The sequence below is a fragment of the Caretta caretta genome, chromosome 6 (genome assembly GCF_965140235.1).
Source record: "Caretta caretta isolate rCarCar2 chromosome 6, rCarCar1.hap1, whole genome shotgun sequence".
NCBI classification, from domain to species: Eukaryota; Metazoa; Chordata; order Testudines; family Cheloniidae; genus Caretta; species Caretta caretta.
The window spans coordinates 7,681,546-7,699,082 of record NC_134211.1 but is presented as its reverse complement, the minus strand read 5'-3'; the positions used below and the strand labels follow the sequence as shown (position 1 = coordinate 7,699,082).

At 44.2% G+C, this 17,537-nt stretch overlaps 2 protein-coding genes across 2 annotated transcripts; one reads left to right on the top strand and one right to left on the bottom strand.

Annotated features, from left to right (window-relative positions):
* The first annotated feature begins 5,113 nt into the window (after positions 1-5,113).
* On the top strand, positions 5,114-6,052 carry LOC142072308 (olfactory receptor-like protein COR4). Its single transcript, XM_075129001.1, has one exon. It carries the CDS (start codon positions 5,114-5,116, stop codon positions 6,050-6,052), a length of 939 nt encoding a protein of 312 aa, XP_074985102.1.
* A 10,315-nt stretch (positions 6,053-16,367) lies between these two features.
* On the bottom strand, positions 16,368-17,306 carry LOC142072307 (olfactory receptor 5AR1-like). The gene has a single exon (XM_075129000.1). The coding sequence runs from the start codon at positions 17,304-17,306 to the stop codon at positions 16,368-16,370; it is 939 nt and encodes a 312-aa protein (XP_074985101.1).
* Between the last annotated feature and the right edge of the window lie 231 nt (positions 17,307-17,537).

Below are 17,537 nucleotides of genomic sequence, written 5' to 3'. Positions count from 1 at the left end.
GACACTGAGCTCAATGAGAATGCAGAATAATCTCTACTGGGAAGCTAGGACAGCTGCAATATTTCCAACTCTCCTGAACAAAAAGAATCGAAGGGGATTCTGCTGCCCTGGCAGGGAGAGAGGACTAGATTTTTCAACTGGTCAGAAGCATATTTTCATAAAGCATATGGAGTGCAATGTCACACAGAGCTTTGCCCAGCACTGGACACAAGGTGAAATTGAACCTGGATCTCCCACCTCACAGGTGAACAACCCAACTCTTGGGCTAAAAATTCTAAAGGGAAGGCCCACCACCGCCTCCTGCAGTGGCTGCTTTGTGACCGGCATCTAAGTCTTCCCCCTGCACACACACAGTGTTTTGGCACAAAGCTATTAGGCATATTTGTAACACATTTGTGAATGGTTTCAGGTCAATCCAAATGGTATTGTTTTTGACAATAAATGATTAGTCCAGAAGAAATTCACTCATTTCTAGACACCTTTTGTCCCAACCCTGGGAAATTACTTAAAGAGATGTTTGGAGAGGTGAACAACAAATAAAGTTGAGTACAGTCCACTCAGGTTTTTTTCATGGTAAAATGACCTCACGGGAGAGACAGCGATCCAGGCCAGCTGATGATCTGCCTGTCTGTGTTCCATTTCCACAAGGAAAGACATGGCAACAACATTAATTGCATGTGCTGTGCACACCGGTTTTTCTGGGAGCAATGATGCTCCAGGGATCAAATCTCAAAGTCATCAAAGCCAAATTTAACCTCTTCTGGCCAAGGAAGTAGTTCCAGAGGTATTAAGGGTAACGTCGGTGTGGTTAGCAAACAGGGGAAGATTTGACTCTGAATTTACGGTTCAGAGCAGGTGCTGCTTCCATCCCTCTTAACTGCTTGTAAGTGAAGGGAGGAAAAAGAAAGAGGTACCACCAAGTCATGGGGAAACAAGTCAGTTTCAGAGGATTTCAGCCTTTAATTGAAATGACATTCATGGGAGGGGAAGGAAGGAATTATGCTGAGAGTAAAAATTTCTGAACAGATTTACCCATCAAAAGAAGGAAAGAGCTTTACAAGGGAGGGAGAAGAGCGATGGAAAAGGAGAGAAAAATCGCTTTAATGGGAAGGGGGAAACCCCCCCATCAAGTCAGGGAATGTCGATACTAAGGCCGTTACATTGACTCAGCTATGGTGTGCATCAGCGCCACAGTGTAGATGCTTTCCACAGTCATGGAATGGTTTTTCCTTCGATGTAGTGAATCCATGTCCCCGAGAGACAATAGGTAGGTCAATGGAAGAATTACGCTGAGGGTCAGTACAACCTAACTGCGTTGAACATGGTACGAAACGTTTCTCAGCCCTGTGCGACAGAGCTCGGTTGATCTAATTTTTAAGCATAAACCAGGCCTCAGAGAAGCTACCAATGGAAAAGACCAGTAGGGAATTCCACTCCTATCTCCTTTCTAGGGCAGCAGAATCCGCTTCGGTTCTCTTTGTTCAGGCAAGTTGGAAATATTGCAGCTGTCCCAGCTTCCCAGTAGAGATTATTCTGTATTCTAATTGAGCTCAGTGTCACTTTGTATGTGTGTGTGTTTGGTGTTCATCAGGCACTCTGTGTGTTCGTGTTGTGGGGGTTACAGTGAAGCTGAATATCAAGTATTGGCAGATGTGTGTCCCTTACCCTGCCCAGTGCTCTGGAAGGCGTCTCCCCTCCTCCCAGTGCAGGGTTTCTTGTGCGATCATAGACTCATAGGACTGGAAGGGAAATGAGAGGTCATCTATTCCCCTCCCCTGCACTCACACCAGAACTGAGTATTATCTGGACCATCCCTGACAGGTGTTAATAAATACTCTGGGTTAATTCATCAGTAAAAAGTGATTTTATTAAATACAGAAAGTAGAATTGAAGTGGTTCCAAGTAATAACAGACAGAAGAAAATGAATTACCAAACAAAATAAAATAAAACACGTCAGTCTAAACCTAATACAGTAAAAAAACTAAATGCAGGTAAATGTCACCCTCAAAGATGTTGCAATAAGCCTCTCTTACAGACTACACTTCCTCCTTGTCTGGGTCCAGCAATCAATCACACCCCTGTAGTTACTGTCCTTTTTTCCAGTTTCTTTCAGGCATCTCCTTGGGGTAGAAAGACGACCTTTTGTGACACCTGAAGACAAAATCGAGGGGTTTCCACAGGGGGTTATATACTCTCTCTCTCTCGTGGGTGGAAACCCCTTCCCGTCTCCTCTGCAGAATACAGCTCCAAGATGGAGTTTTGGAGCCACATGGCAAGTCACGTGTCCATGCATGACTCGGTTACTTACAGGCTGATGCCACTTTCCCAGGAAAGCTCACATGTGGATTGGCGTCTCTCAAAGGTCATTGTTAGCTTAAGTGTTTCTTGATTGGGCACTTACAGAGAATAGTCTTTTCTCAAGAAGCTGACCAACTGCTTCACTAAGGCTACTTAAACTCAAACAAGTAAATAGCCAATATTCATAACTTCAAATAAAGAATGATACATGCATGCAAACAGTAGATCATAAGCTTTGACGAGATATGTAACATGGCCTACCTAGCATAAAACATATTCCAGATATGTCATATTTACAGCCATGAGCCTATTTCTATAAAGAATTATGGGGTGCAATGTCACACTCCGTTTCACGGACTATAAATTACAGGAAATAAATAAAATTAACAAAAGAATCAGAAGGGAGCTGGCCTGCTCGGAGATACTTTGTGGCAGCATCTGCAGAGATGCTGCAGAGATATTGAGTGTTAACCACCAGTTTGGGGAGCATCCTCCTTTTTGCAGCCTGCCCTGACCATGGCGTTTTCAGTGAGGACTGCCCCAGGCACCTCCGGGTCACAGGAGACAGAAAGGCAGGAGGAGGAGTTATGAGCATGACTCCTAGAGGAAGTAGGGGCAGAGTGTTTCCTGGGCACAGACCTGGAGTAACAGACTTTGGAGTTTCTGAATACAGAGAAAGCCAATGGATTATACTAAAGAATATAGCTGACTTGGAACATCAAGTTTTTCTCCTAATACAAACATTTGCACCTGTTTCCTGGAAGAGAAAAACTCGATGTAGAAGGATGTTCCCTTCTGCTTTTTCCTCACCTTTTTGGGCTACCTTTGTTTCCCTTCCTGCTTAATGACTCTGGTTACTGTTTAGATACAAAATTAAGCAGATCACACATTTCTTTGATTAAGACAGACCAGTTTGCCAGCCTCAGTTTGGAACTTGTATGAATAACAGTGTAATCTTATATCTTCACATACGTTATAAAAGAAAATGTATAAATATTTGTGATGAGAGCATGACTATTTCTATTGACTTATTTATCATGTTAAATTGAGCTCTGTGTGCAGATAATATGCATGCAAGAGGGATAGTTTTGTGAACTGCAGAAGTCCGAAGCACGCTGTGGTGTCTTCCTGAGCTCCTCTGGTCATCATGTGGTCTCCATTAAGCCAAATGAGTGAATCTATCTTTCCTACTTTGGGAAGTAACCTAGAAATGGAAGGACGTAGGATACCATGGTGATTGGCATGCCATAAATAGCTTAGATAATCTGGAGTACTCTTACATACCTTACACATTTTACATTTCACTTAGTGGGGCCAGGACAATGAGGTGATTCTGAAACCAGGAATGACAGTGAAGATATCAGCTATGGCTGCAAATAATTAGTATGTTTCACCTGTATCTAACTTTCAGTTCCTTTGATTCCAAATGTGTTGCTAAGGCTGGTTGAAAATTTTTCTTGAGAAGATTTTGATAGGAAATTGGATTTTCAATTCAATTATTTTTTCCATGAAATTATTTTTTCCCTGGAAATGATCAGCTTTCAATCCAAAAAGCCAAACTTCCCTCCTCTTTAAACCATGGCTGTGGGACTCTGATGATCTTCCAGGGCCGTTCAGCAAGAGGAGAGACCATCATGCATCATGGGAGATGTAGTCCAGCATGGGAGCCTGGCCCATGCAAGAGATTGGTGGTGTGTGATATCTGAGGCACCCCATGGTATATCTGAGTTGAAATATTAAGTTTTTAGCAAAAAGATTTTGGTCTCCAGAAAAAAAAATTCCTTTATGGATCAGCTCTATGCAGTACCCAGCTTGCACTGAAAACAGCAGGATGAAATATACCCCAAACCTGATACTCTGTAACTCTGGTAGATATTGCATCATTTAATAACGCAGTAAGAAAGAGTAGGTCAAATTAATCCCCAGGGCACCAATTACACCGAGGATGGCTTTGGTTTACTGAATTCATTAATTATGTGTTTTGGCTCTCTGAGCTCAGGTATTCCCAGTTGCTTCAAGAATCATGTCCCATAGATCACACATCTCAGTGTAAAACTTCCCGAATGCTCCAAATTGACAGTTTCTATCAATGGGGAAATTCCACCACATCTCTCTCTCTCTTCTCAGCAGGTTCGTGCTATTGTCCGGAATTAGAGTCACAGACACAAACACGCAGACACCATGGGGTTCAGCAGGTATTGAATTCCAGACCTCCAGCACCGAATGCCTCAGCCCTAACTCCGACCCCTCCAACTAAAGGAGGAACCTCCTTGGTTGGAAAAAATAGGCAATTACCTAGTCACTGAAGCCAGGGCTTCCCATGATAACTCTAGGTTTTCATACAGGCTAAAGTAAATACCAAAAAGATTAACTAGCACAGTAGGCAACTTTAACCCAAATTGACATGCTAAGCCACAGAGCTCCCCTTGCCCAAAGAGGGTGGAAAGATTGACATTCTTTTACTCTCACCCCTTCTTTAGCTAAGGAATAATCTCTTCAGACTGATTCTCCAACAGCAGAGTCACAGGTCACTGTTTTCTTTTCCGATGAGTGAACAGGATTATTTGTGTGGGGGGCATGATTAACCTGCGTGTCATTGTATATGCACAGCATGTGCATTTTATCGAACACCTGGAATGACCCTCTGTGAACACCTGGCTCTATGGACGAAGCCCTTCCCTGAGCGGGTACTGATGTCCATTAAGAAACTGTTCTCCATTTATCTTCACTTACCTCATTACAGAGAAGGGACAGGTTTTTCTCACCATCCACCTAACCACATCTCTGTAGCTGCCAGATCTCTGTTCAGAGGAGATGGAAGAGGGAAATCACTCGGATGTGACTGAGTTCATTCTCTCAGGATTGACAGATCGTCCGGAGCTGCAGGTCCCCCTCTTTGTGGTTTTCCTACTGATTTATGGTGTCACACTGCTGGGGAATGGGGGGATGATCTTGTTAATAACAATTGATCCCCGACTCCATACCCCCATGTACATTTTCCTCAGGAATTTCTCTTTCTGTGACCTCTGCCTTTCCTTGATAATTTCCCCTAAGATGCTGTTGAATTTCTTAGCCGAGAGTAAAAACATTTCTTACACTGCCTGCGCTGTGCAACTGTATCTCTCTATCCTTTTTGCAGATGCTGAGTGCCTCTTGCTGGCTGTGATGGCGTATGACCGTTATGTGGCCATCTGTAACCCACTGCTCTATGCTGTCACTATGTCCAGGCAGCTTTGTAATCAGCTAGTGGCTGGGGTGTACGCTCTGGGGGTGGTGAATTCAATGATACACACGTGTTGTACATTTCGGCTGTCATTCTGCAGCTCCAACATCATCAATCATTTCTTCTGTGACATCCCACCATTGTTGGTGCTCTCCTGTTCTGATACCCGCATCAATGAGATTTTGGTCTTTGCTTTTACATGCTGCATTCAAGTGATCAGCTTTCTGACTGTCCTCCTCTCCTTTGTCTATATCATCTCCACCATCCTGAAGATCCGCTCCGCTGAGGGTCGACACAAAGCTTTCTCCACCTGCACTTTCCACTTGACCTCTGTGGCCTTGTATTTTGGCACCCTCCTCTTCATGTATTTATGTCCCACCTCCAGCTATTCAATGGACACAGACAAAGTGGCCTCAGTGTTTTACATGCTGGTGATCCCCATGTTGAACCCCCTCATCTACAGCCTGAGAAACAAGGAGGTGAAGGATTCCCTGAGGAAAGCAATGAACAAACTCCTCACCAAATCTTGAATCTGTTTAACTGTGTACTGGTTTAGTGATGGGGAGTGGAAACAGGTGAATTCAATTCACAGACAATTGTAATGTAATTTTGCAGAGCCCATGGAAGTATTGTTCATTATTGTATTGTTAATATTCTTAATTTGTTTATATTCCAACAAGGTCCGCAGACCACAGCTGAAATCAGTGGACAGAACACAGGGAGACTCACAGGGCCAGAAAGAGAGAATGATTTTATAAGCTGGTGCTAGGGGCATCCACCTAGAGTGTGAGATGCTCAATTTCAAGTCTCTTTTCCAAGGGTTATTTAATTAGTTATCCACAGCTGAACAACTTTGAAAGGCGAGAGCAGCCCAGACTGGAATAGCACCAAGAGCTCAGGGGCTGGGATGCTTTCTGGAAATGAAGGAAACCCAAGTCCAGAGTGTGACAGATTCGGTCACAGAGACCCTCATTGGGACTGTCACCTCATGTGCTGAAATTACCTATGAGCCCATTTTCCCTTACAGCCTGGTCCCCCAGAACCCTGAGTTTTTGAGCAGACATGCTAGCCTGGTGCAACACAGACTGAGGGTCTGGGCCACACCCCCAAAACTGCAGATCTAGACTGAAACCAGTTCAGCAGGATAGCTGGCTCCAGCACACTGACACCCAGCTCCCAATGGGATCTAAACCCCCAAAAAATCCATTTTACTCTGTATAAAGGTTAGACAGGGTAAAATGATAAATGTTTGCCCTCTATATCACTGTAAGAGAGATATGTACAGCTGTTTGCCCCCAGGTAACAAATACTTGCACTGAGTTTATAAATAAACAAAAGTGATTTATTAAGTATAAACGGTAGATTTAAGTGGTTTTAAGAAATAACAGAGAAAACAAAATAAGTCACAAAGCAAAATAAAACAAAACATGCAAGGATAAGCTTAATACACTCAAAAAACAGTTACAAATGTTAACTTTTTATCCCAGTTGTTACTTGAGGTAAAATCATTCTCAGGTCAGATGCCTTTTCTGACTTGGGTCCAGCCTGTTCTCACCCATTCCTGTAGGTACAGTCCTTTTGTTTCCAGGTGCTTGCAGGTATCTCCCTCGGGTGGGGAAGCCAGCTGAAGATACTCATTGTTTGCCTTCCACACTTGAATAGAACTTCCCTAAGGCGGGAATCCTTTTTTGGAATCCCACCCCCCTCTGGAAAAGTACAAGCTTCAAGATGGATTTCAGTATCATGTGACATGGTCACATGTCACTGTAAGACCCCAGTCTCCATTCTTCTTGGGTTGGCCCACAGGTACACAGGAAGGCTTGCAGGTAAACAAAGACATTCACAGTTCATTGATTCTGAAGCACCTTTAATGGCCTCCACTTAAAATGTCTACTTCAGTAATACAAATTTATACCTTATTCTCCTAATTCCAGATATAAAAATAATCCATGTGAACAAACAGGATAAACACACTTAATAGATTATAACCTTTATAATGATATGTTACATGGGATACTTAGCATAAAGCATATATCAGTTACGTCACATTCATGAGCATATTTTCATGAAGCATATAGAGTGCAATGTCACACAAAGCTTGCCCAGGACTGGACAGAAGGGGAAAAGGAACCTGAATCTCCCACCTCACAGGTGACCACCCCAACTATTGGGCTAAAAATTACATTGGGAAGGACCACCACCGCTTCCTACAGTGGCTGCGTTGCGACCAATACCTAAATCCTACCCCCGCTCACACACATTGTTTTGGGACAAAGCTATTAGGAGTATTTGTAACACATTTGTGAATAGTTTCAGGTCAATCCAAAAGGTATTGTTTTTGACAATAAATGATTAGTCCAGAAGAAATTCACCCATTTATAGACACCTTTGTGTCCCAGTGCTGAGAAATTACTTAAAGAGACATTTGGAGAGGTGACCAACAAATAAAGTGGAATACGTTTAACTCAGTTTTGTATCATATTAAAAAGACCTCATGGGAGAGACAGCGATCCAGGCCAGCTGATGCTCTGGCTCTTTGTTTTCCATTTCCACAGGGAAAGATACAACAACAACATTAATTGCCTTTGCTGTGCATACCTGTTGTCCTGGGAGCAAAGATGCTCCAGGGAGTAAATATCAAAGTCATCAAAGCCAAATTTAACCTCTGCCATGCAAGGAAGCAGTTCCAGAAGTATGAAGGATAATGTTGGTGTGGCTAGCAAACAGGGAAAGATTCGACTCTTAGGCTGATTTTAGGGTTCTGAGCATGTACTCAACTCATTTTAAGCGAAGGGAGGAAAAACAAAGAGGTACAAGGAAGTGATAGGCAAACAAGTCAGTTTCAGAGCATTTCAGCCTTTAATTGAAATGACAGTGAGCCATCCATGGGAGGGAAAGGAAGGAATTATCCTTAGAGGAGAAAAATTCAATGTTTCTGAACATATTTACTTAACAGAAGAAGGAAAGAGCTTTACCAAGGGATGGAGAAGAGTAACTGGAAGAGGAGAGAAAAATAGCTTTGATAGGACAGGGGAAACTCCCCCATCGATTCAGAGAATGTCTATACTAAAGCCATTACTTGGCTTACATATGGTGTGCAGGAGAGCCATAGTGTAGATGCTTTCCACATTGATGGAAGGGTTTTTCCTTCAATGTAGTTAATCCATGTCTCCGAGAGGCAATAACTCGGTTAATGAAAGGATTACGCTGTTCATGGGAGGGAAAGGAAGGAATTATTCTGAGAAGAGAAATTTTAACTTTTCTGAACATATTTACCTATCGAAAGAAGGAAAGAGCTTTATCAAGGGAGGGAGAAGAGTGGCAGGAAAAGGATAGAAAAATAGCTTTAATAGGAAGGGGGAAATATCCCACACTGAGTCAGGGAATGTCTATATTAAGGCCTTTACATTGACACAGCTATGATGTGCAGCAGCGCCGTAGTGTAGATGCGTCCCACATTGATGGAAGGGTTTTTTCCATCGATGTAGTTAATCCACTTCTCCGAGAGGCAGGAGTGTTCGATTGGCATGAAAGCATGAGGCTACCACAGGGATGGGCCCATGCACTGATGCACGGCTGCAGATGCACAAGGACACTGTGGTCATCACCTCCCACCCAGGGGATCCCTGGTTGGCCCAGTGATGACTCTTCCCTTCTTCACTATGGTAGCGGAAATTACACCGCACAGGTGTGCGGGCTTGGATGGTATTATCAGTGCTCCAGGGCATGTTAGTGCCCCCTTCTCCTAAGTAGTACCCGCTTCTTTCTGTTCAGAAACTCTGAAGTTTGTCACTCCAGATCTGTGCCCAGGAAACACTGTGCCCCTTCTTCATCTGGAAGTCATGCTCATCACTCCTCCTCCTGGCTTCTCTGCCTCCTGTGACTCGGAAGTACCTGGGTCAGTCGTCAGTAAAAATGCCAAGGTCAGGGCAGGCTGCAAAAAGGAGGATACTCCCCAAACTGGTGGTTAACACAGAAGATCTCTGCAGCATCTCTACAGATGCTGCTCCAAAGTATCTCTCAACATGTCAGCTCCCTCCCGATTCTTCTGTTTATTTTATTTGTTTCCTATAATTTATAGTCTGTGAAACAGAGTGTGACATTGCACCCCATCTCTCTTCTGGGGGAAGGGGTTTCCACCCACAAGAGTATGTAAGCTTTTGTGGAGCAGGATCTGTGCACAGCTGATTGCTTTGAGACATTGGTAGTGATTTTAAGTGAGTTTTGGGTGTGGTGGGTGAAGAACAGACAAAGTGGTTACTGGTTTGTTATTTTTTGTTTGCTTCTTTCAGGTAAGAGAAATAGGGATGGAAAATTAAGAAAAATAAGTAAGAGTGAAGACCAGAAGAAGCTAGAACTGCTGAAGTTGCAGACTGACCAGAAAGGCTGAACACTGGGCACTGGGAAAGTCTCTGTTAACTAAGAGTATGTCTACAGTATGAAATTATTTCAAAATTATTCTATTCGAATTTTCTGAAGCTATTTTATACATTCGGTCTTCTGTGTCCCCGCCAAAGAGCGTGAATTCAGTGGATTGAGTCCACAGTACCAAGGCTAGCATAGAATGTCAGAGCGGTGCACTGTGGGTAGCTATCCCACAGTTCCCACAGTCCCCGCCACCCATTGGAATACTGGGTTAAGCTCCCAGGTCATGATGGGGCAAAAACATTCTCGCGGGTGTTTCTGGGTGTGTGTCTCAGAAAGCTACGGCAGACAATTGTTTCACGCCTTCTTGGCATACAGATGCCATTCTACTTTCAGCAGTCAGTGCACCGCTGCTCTCTTGCTACTATGAATCCATCTCTCATTTTCCTATGTAATCTTTAGTATCTACTCTTTCTCTTCCTCATCAAACGCTTCTGCTGCCAACTCTGCTCTACTATCGTGAACCGAGCAACACAGCTTCCACCGCCAACTCTGCTCTCCAGCTATTGCCATGCTTCCGAGCTTCTCCATGTTGTCTGTCCTGGGCTCCCACATCCGTGAAAGATACAGAAGACAACCATTTTCCTCCGTTCTTTGGCTACCGTGAACTGAACAGCACAGCTTCTGCTGCCATTCTGCTCTACTACGTTTCGCGCCCTTTTTTCAGGATTATCCATGCAGGCGCCATAGCCATGGAGCCCGATCAGATCTCCGCTGCAGTTTTGACCATTGTAAATACCTCGCGCATTATCCAGCAGTATGTGCAGTACCTGCAAAACCGAGTGAGGAAGCGATGGCAGCGTGATTACTATATTGATGAGGACGAGGACATGGACACAGACAGCACGGCATGTGGTGATTGGGAGATCATGGTGGTTTTGGGCCAGGTTCATGCTGTGGAACGTCGATTCTGGGCCCGGGAAAAAACTACAGACTGGTGGGAACACATAGTGTTGCAGGTATGGGATGATTCCCAGTGGCTGAGAAAATTTCATATGCATAGGGCCACTTTCATGGAACTTTGTGACTTGCTGTCCCCTGCCCTGAGTGCAATGACACCAAAATGAGAGCAGCCCTCACAGTTGAGAAGGGAGTGGCCATAGCCCTGTGGAAGCTTGCAATGCCTGACTGCTACCGGTCAGTCGGGAATGAGTTTGGAGTGGGGGAATCCACTGTGGGGCCTGCTGTGCTGCAAGTAGCCAACACAATCATTGACCAGCTGCTATCAAGGGTAGTGACTTTGGGAAATGTGCAGACCATTGTGGATGGCTTTAATGCGCTGGGGTTCCCTAACTGCAGTGGGGTGATAGACAGACCTCATATCCCTATCTTGGCCCCGGAACACTGGGGCGGCCAGTACATAAACCTAAAGTGGTACTTTTCCATGGTGCTGCAAGCATCAATGACATCAACGTGGGATGACCGGGAAAGGTGCACGACACTTGCATCTTCAGGAACTCTGGTCTGTTTGAACAGCTGCAGGAAGTAACTTACTTCCCAGACCAAAAAATTACTGTTGGGGATGTTGAAATGCCCATAGTTATCCTCGGGGACCCAGCCTACCCCTTAATGCCATGGCTCATGAAGCCATACACAGGCAGCCTGGACAGTAGTCAGGAGCTGTTCAACTACAGACTGAGCAAGTGCAGAATGGTGGCAGAATGTGCGTTTTGACATTTGAAAGCATGCTGGTACAGTTTACTGACTCGGTTAGATATCAGCACCCCCAATATTCCAATTGTAATTGCTGCTTGTGGTGTGCTCCACAATATCTATGAGAGTAAGTGGGAGACATTTATGGCAGGGTGGGAGGTTGAGGCAACTCGCCTGGTGGCCAGTTTTGCACAGCCAGACACCAGGGCGATTAGAAGAGCTCAGCAGGGTGTGCTGCACATCAGAGAAGCTTTGAAAGCCAGTTTCATGTCTGGCCAGGGTACGGTGTGAGAATTGTGTCTGTTTCTCTTAAAGTTACCCACCCCCTCTATATATATGAAAGGAAATATAGTCACAATTGTTTAAAAACCTTTCTTCATTATTTGTTGAACAAAACATTGAGAGAAATCAGAAGCTAGATAGGGGAGAGAGGTATTGGGTTAGGGGGGTGGAGGAGGAGGGAAGGACAAGTACAGAAACCAAATCAACATTTAGGATATGCCATTTTTCTGCTGCTTGTGCAATCCTCTGGGGTTGACTGAGTGGGTCCCTGTAGCCTCCCCCTCCCCTCGTGTTCTTGGGCATCTGGGTGAGGAGGCTATGGAACTTGGGGAGGAGGGAGGGCTGTTATTCAGAGGCTGCAGCAGCAGTCTGTGGTCTTGCTGCCTTTCCCGCATTAGATCCACCATGCAGAGGAGCATGTCAGTTTCCTCCCACATAAGCTTGACCACAGCATCCTGCCTGCGCTGTAACTGAGATGACTGTATTCCACTTCATGTGCTGGTCACTTCTCCAAGAGTCTCTTAAAGGAAATTCCCAGTGTTGGGACATGAAAGTATCTAGAAATGGGTGATTTTTTTCCGGACTAATCATAGAATCATAGACTTTCAGGTCAGAAAGGACCATTATCAATGTCTAGTCTCACCTCCTGTACAACACAGGCCAAAGAATCTCACCCACCCGCTCCTGTAACAAACCTCTAACCTCTGTCTGAGCTATTGAAATCCTCAAATCACGGTTGAAAGTCTTCGAGGTGAAGAGAATCCTCCAGCAAGTGACCCAGGCCCCACGATTCAGAGGAAGGTGAAAACCCCCCAGGGCCTCTGACAATCTGCCCTGGAGGAAAATTCCTTCCCGACCCCAAATATGGTGATCAGGTAAACCCTGAGCAAGTGGGCAAGACTCATCAGCCAGGCACCCAGGAAAGAATTCTTTGTACTAACTCAGATCTCACCCAATCTAACATCCCATCACAGGCCATTGGGCATATTTACCGCTAAGAGTTGAAGATCAATTAATTGCCAAAATTAGGCTAGCCTACCATATCATCCCTTCCATAAACTTATCAAGCTTAGTCTTAAAGCCAGATATGTCTTTTGCACCCACTGCTTCCCCTCAAAGGCTATTCCAGAACTTCACTCCTCTGATGGTTAGAAACGTCCGTCTAATTTCAAGTCTAAACTTCCTGATGCTAGTTTTTATCTATTTGTTCTTGTGTCCACATTGGTAGTGAGCTTAAAGAGTTCTTCTCCCTCTGTGGTATTTATCCCTCTGATATATTTACAGAGAGTAATCATATCTCCCCTCAGCCTTCTTTTGGTTTGGCTAAACAAGCCAAGCTCCTTGAGTCTTCTTTCATAAGACAGGTTTTCCATTCCTCGGATCATCTTAGTAGCATTTCTCTGTACCTGTTCCAGTTTGAATTCATCTTTCTTAAACATGGGAGACCAGAACTGCACACAATACTCCAGAGGAGGTCTCACCAGTACCTTGGATAACGGCACAAACACCTCCGTATCTCCACTGGAAATACCTCGCCTGATGCATCCCAAGACCGCATTAGCTTTTTTCACAGCCATATCACCTTGTGGGCTCATAGTCATTCTGCGTTGAACCAATGCTACAAGGTCCTTCTCCTTTTCTGTTTCTTCCAAGTGATGCGTCCCCAGTTTATAACAAAAATTCTTGTTATTAATCCCTAAATGCATGACCTTGCGCTTTTCACTATTAGATTTATGAATAATTTATTGTGAAAAACAATGCTGTTGGGGTTGACCTGAAACTATTCACAAATGTGTTAGAAAGTCTCCTAATAGCCTTGTCCCAAAACAATGTTTGTGGGGGAGGAGGATTTAGGTGCCGGTCGCAAAGCAGCCACTGGTAGGAGGTGGTGATGCTCCCTCTCTTTGTAATTTTTAGCTCAATAGTTAGGCTGTTCACCTGTGAGGTGGGAGATCCAGGTTCAATTCCCCCTTCTGTCCAGTGCTGGGCAAAAATATACACTTGGTTTTCCTGTATTTCCAAAAAGCATCCCAGCCCCTGAGTGATGTACTATTCCAGTCTGGGTTGCTCTCAATCTCTCCTTTCAAAGTTGTTCTAAGGTGGAAAACTAATTAAAAAAAACATTGGAACAGAGACATGAAGTTGAGCACATCGGTGCCCCAAACTACTTGTCTGTAGAGTCATTCTCTCTTTCTGGCCCTGTGATTCTTCCTGTGTTTTATCCACAATGCAATAGTTTCAACAGGAGAGACAGAGGCCATATCTACACAACTGGCTCAATCGGGACTACTGCAATAGATGAAATGGTATTGATTGAGCAGGTCTGGGGAAGACATGCTAAGTCAATAGGAGAGCGCTCACCTGTTGAAGTCTGTACTCCACCCCCCCCCCCAATACTATGTTCCATCATAGATCTTCCTCAGGGCCGATCTAACATTGTCAGATGATTAGTGTTACACTACTTCAGTTACACAACTCTCCGGTTGACATAGCAAGGTGTGGACACCGCTGTAAGTCAGACTAAATTAGTCAACTTGAAGCAGCATAACTTAGATCAATTTACACACGTAGCGTAGACCAGTCCTGAGAACGATGCAGGACAGAACATAGCGCAGTCACCAGGATCCTGTCCAGAAATGTGGGAGACCCACTTTCAAATTGTTTCTCCCCATCAGACAGAGGGGGGATGGACCGGGATCTCCCACTTCCCACAGGAGTGATCTAATCACTCATTTAAAGTCTACAGGGGAAGCAGCACCTTTACCGTCTCTTCCATTCCCATTCATTTTGTCAGTGTGGCCCTACATTGTCTTTGTATTTACATCAAAAAGTATCCAGGAAGGAAAGGAAATGTTCCATTTCTGGTCATGCTAAATAGTTCCTTCCACCCCACAGGACATTTCTGTCAATGTTTTCAATTTGCCAAACATTTGAGGAATTTTCAGATTTGGTTCAGGTTGAAGTGAATTTGTTTTTCAATTTTTTGTAACCACCCATGAACTCAAAAATCAACTATTGGCCTAGCTCTAGCCATTTCTCACTCTCCGTAACCCGAGCTGTACAGTTCCCAGAATCCCTATTCTTCAGAGTCCATAGGACTTACGTGCAGAACCAATCCTGGCGAAAATCTACACAAGAACCCCACAGAGGACATAAAGGGCTGCAGAATATCAGGAGGGTGGAAGATACAAAACTCCCTTTGGTTCAGCCATGGAAACCACACACTTCATACTTGCAACTGCATATCAGAACCAAACCCACTACAAAGCAGAAAACTATCCCGGATCCTTTCAGGGGACAAGACAAGATGCCATTTTTATTATAACACAATTTGATTTCTGACCAATAAATAATATCTAATACCTATGTATATATATTTACACACACACATCAAATGTTCTGCAGCTGCTAGTTAGTTACCAGTCCTGAATGTAACTTGATTTCGTGGCCTGGGTTTGTAGCTTGTGACGGCTAACTGGCCAGGAAAGCCAGGCACAAGGAAGAACTGGGGCACTGTTGGGCATGCACCAATGCCCTTCCATGTTGGCAGCAGAATGTTACCCTCCAAAGTGATCCATCTCACCCATCCTTTTTGTAGGCTTTAGTTTGAATCCAGAGTCTATAGGTCTTGTTCTGTCACGCTGCCTCTGGGTTCGGTGTGATTGATCACCCGTCAGTTGCAGACATGACTTTCAGCCTAGGAACTGGCTTTGATGTTTCTTCAATTGTACTTTTGTTCTTTTCTTTTGAGGGTGGACTCTTCTTGCTTTGTCAGGGCTGTTGTCTGCATCTTCAGCCATTGGCGTTTACACTTTATTTCATCAGGACAGGCTGGGGCTGGAGGTTGATTCCATCATCCATACATATATCCATCATTCACACATCTAAACTACACTAATAAGATTACAGCAGGGTTTTGCAAAAATGAAGGTTGCAACAAACTTTTACAAAAGAGAGTGAGCATTTTAAAATGGAGTTTGGGACAAGTTAAAATGGAGTTTGTGTTACAATATGGACAAGTGTAAGGAATGGCAAACAGTTAGAAGACGTTACAATGTTGAAACAGTGTAAGTTTCAGCGATATAAGCAGCAATTGGATTGAAAGTGAAACTCAATTAGCCAGTTATTGGGGTATCTGGTTTTATGAATGAATGTAGTTGCATTCATAAAACTTTATTTTTGAAGTTATATTAATAAAATGAACAATTCTACGGAACAATGAACAATTCTACAGAAGCCCGTCACAAATATTCACACATCTGCAACAGATGCCTCCTGGAATTTTGATGGGGTAATAGCCTAACAAAGCCCTGATTTTAGTTGGGGCCTAGAGGCCTTGTTGGAATACAAACAAATTAATAATAATAACAATATAATAATGAACAATATGCCCACAGGTTCTGCGAAATTACATTGTAATGGGATGGGAATTGAATTTACCTGTTTCCACTCCCCATCACTAAACCAGGACTGAGTTAAAGAGATTCAAGAATTGGTTAGCAGTTTATTCATTGCTCTCCTCACGGAGTCCTTCACCTCCGTATTCCTCAGGCTGTAGATGAGGGGGTTCAACATGGGGATCACCAATGTGTAAAACACTAAGACTATTTTGTCCGTGTTCATTGAAAAGCTGGAGGTGGGACGTAAATACATGAAGAGTTGGGTGCCATAAAACAGGACCACAGAGGTCAAGTGGAAAGTGCAGGTGGAGAAGGCTTTGCGCCAGCCCTCGGCGGAGCGGATCTGCAGGATAGTGGAGGTGATATAGACATAGGAGAGGAGGATGGTCACAAAGATGCTCACTGTAAAGCACAACGTGAAAGCAAACATCATAATCTCATTGATGTGGGTGTCAGAACAGGAGAGCGCCAGCAGCGGGGGGATGTCACAGAAGAAATGATTGATGATGTTGGAGCTGCAGAATGACAGCCGAAATGTACAACACGTGTATATCATTGAATCCACAATCCCCACAGAGTACACCCCAACCACAAGCTGGTTACAAAGCTGCCTGGACATGATGACCGTATAGAGCAGTGGGTTACAGATGGCCACATAACGGTCATATGCCATCACAGCCAACAAGAGGCACTCAACATCTGCGAAAACGATAGAGAGAGACATTTGCACAGCGCAGGAAGTGTAAGAAATGCTTTTCCTCTCGGCTAAGAAATTCAGCAGCATCTTAGGGGAAATTATCAAGGAAATGCAGAGGTCACAGAAAGACAAATTCCTGAGGAAAAAGTACATGGGGGTGTGCAGTTGGGAGTCAGTCGTGATTATCAAGATCATCCCCCCATTCCCCACCAGGGTGATACCATAAATCAGTAGGAACACCACAAACAGGGGGACCTGCAGCTCTGGACGATCTGTCAGTCCTGAGAGAATGAACTCAGTCACCTCCGAGTGATTTTCCTTTTCCATCACCTCTGAACAGAGATCAGGCTGCTTCAGAGATGTGGGCAGATGAATGGTGCGGAAGACCTGCCCCTTCTCTGTAATGAAGTAAGTGAAGATAAATGCAGATCAGTTTCTTAATGGACATCAGTACCCTCTCAGGGAAGGGCTTAGTCCACAGAGACAGATGTTCACAGCTGGTCATTCCAGGTGTTCGATAAGATACATACACGGTGCAAATACAATACAGTTCAGGTT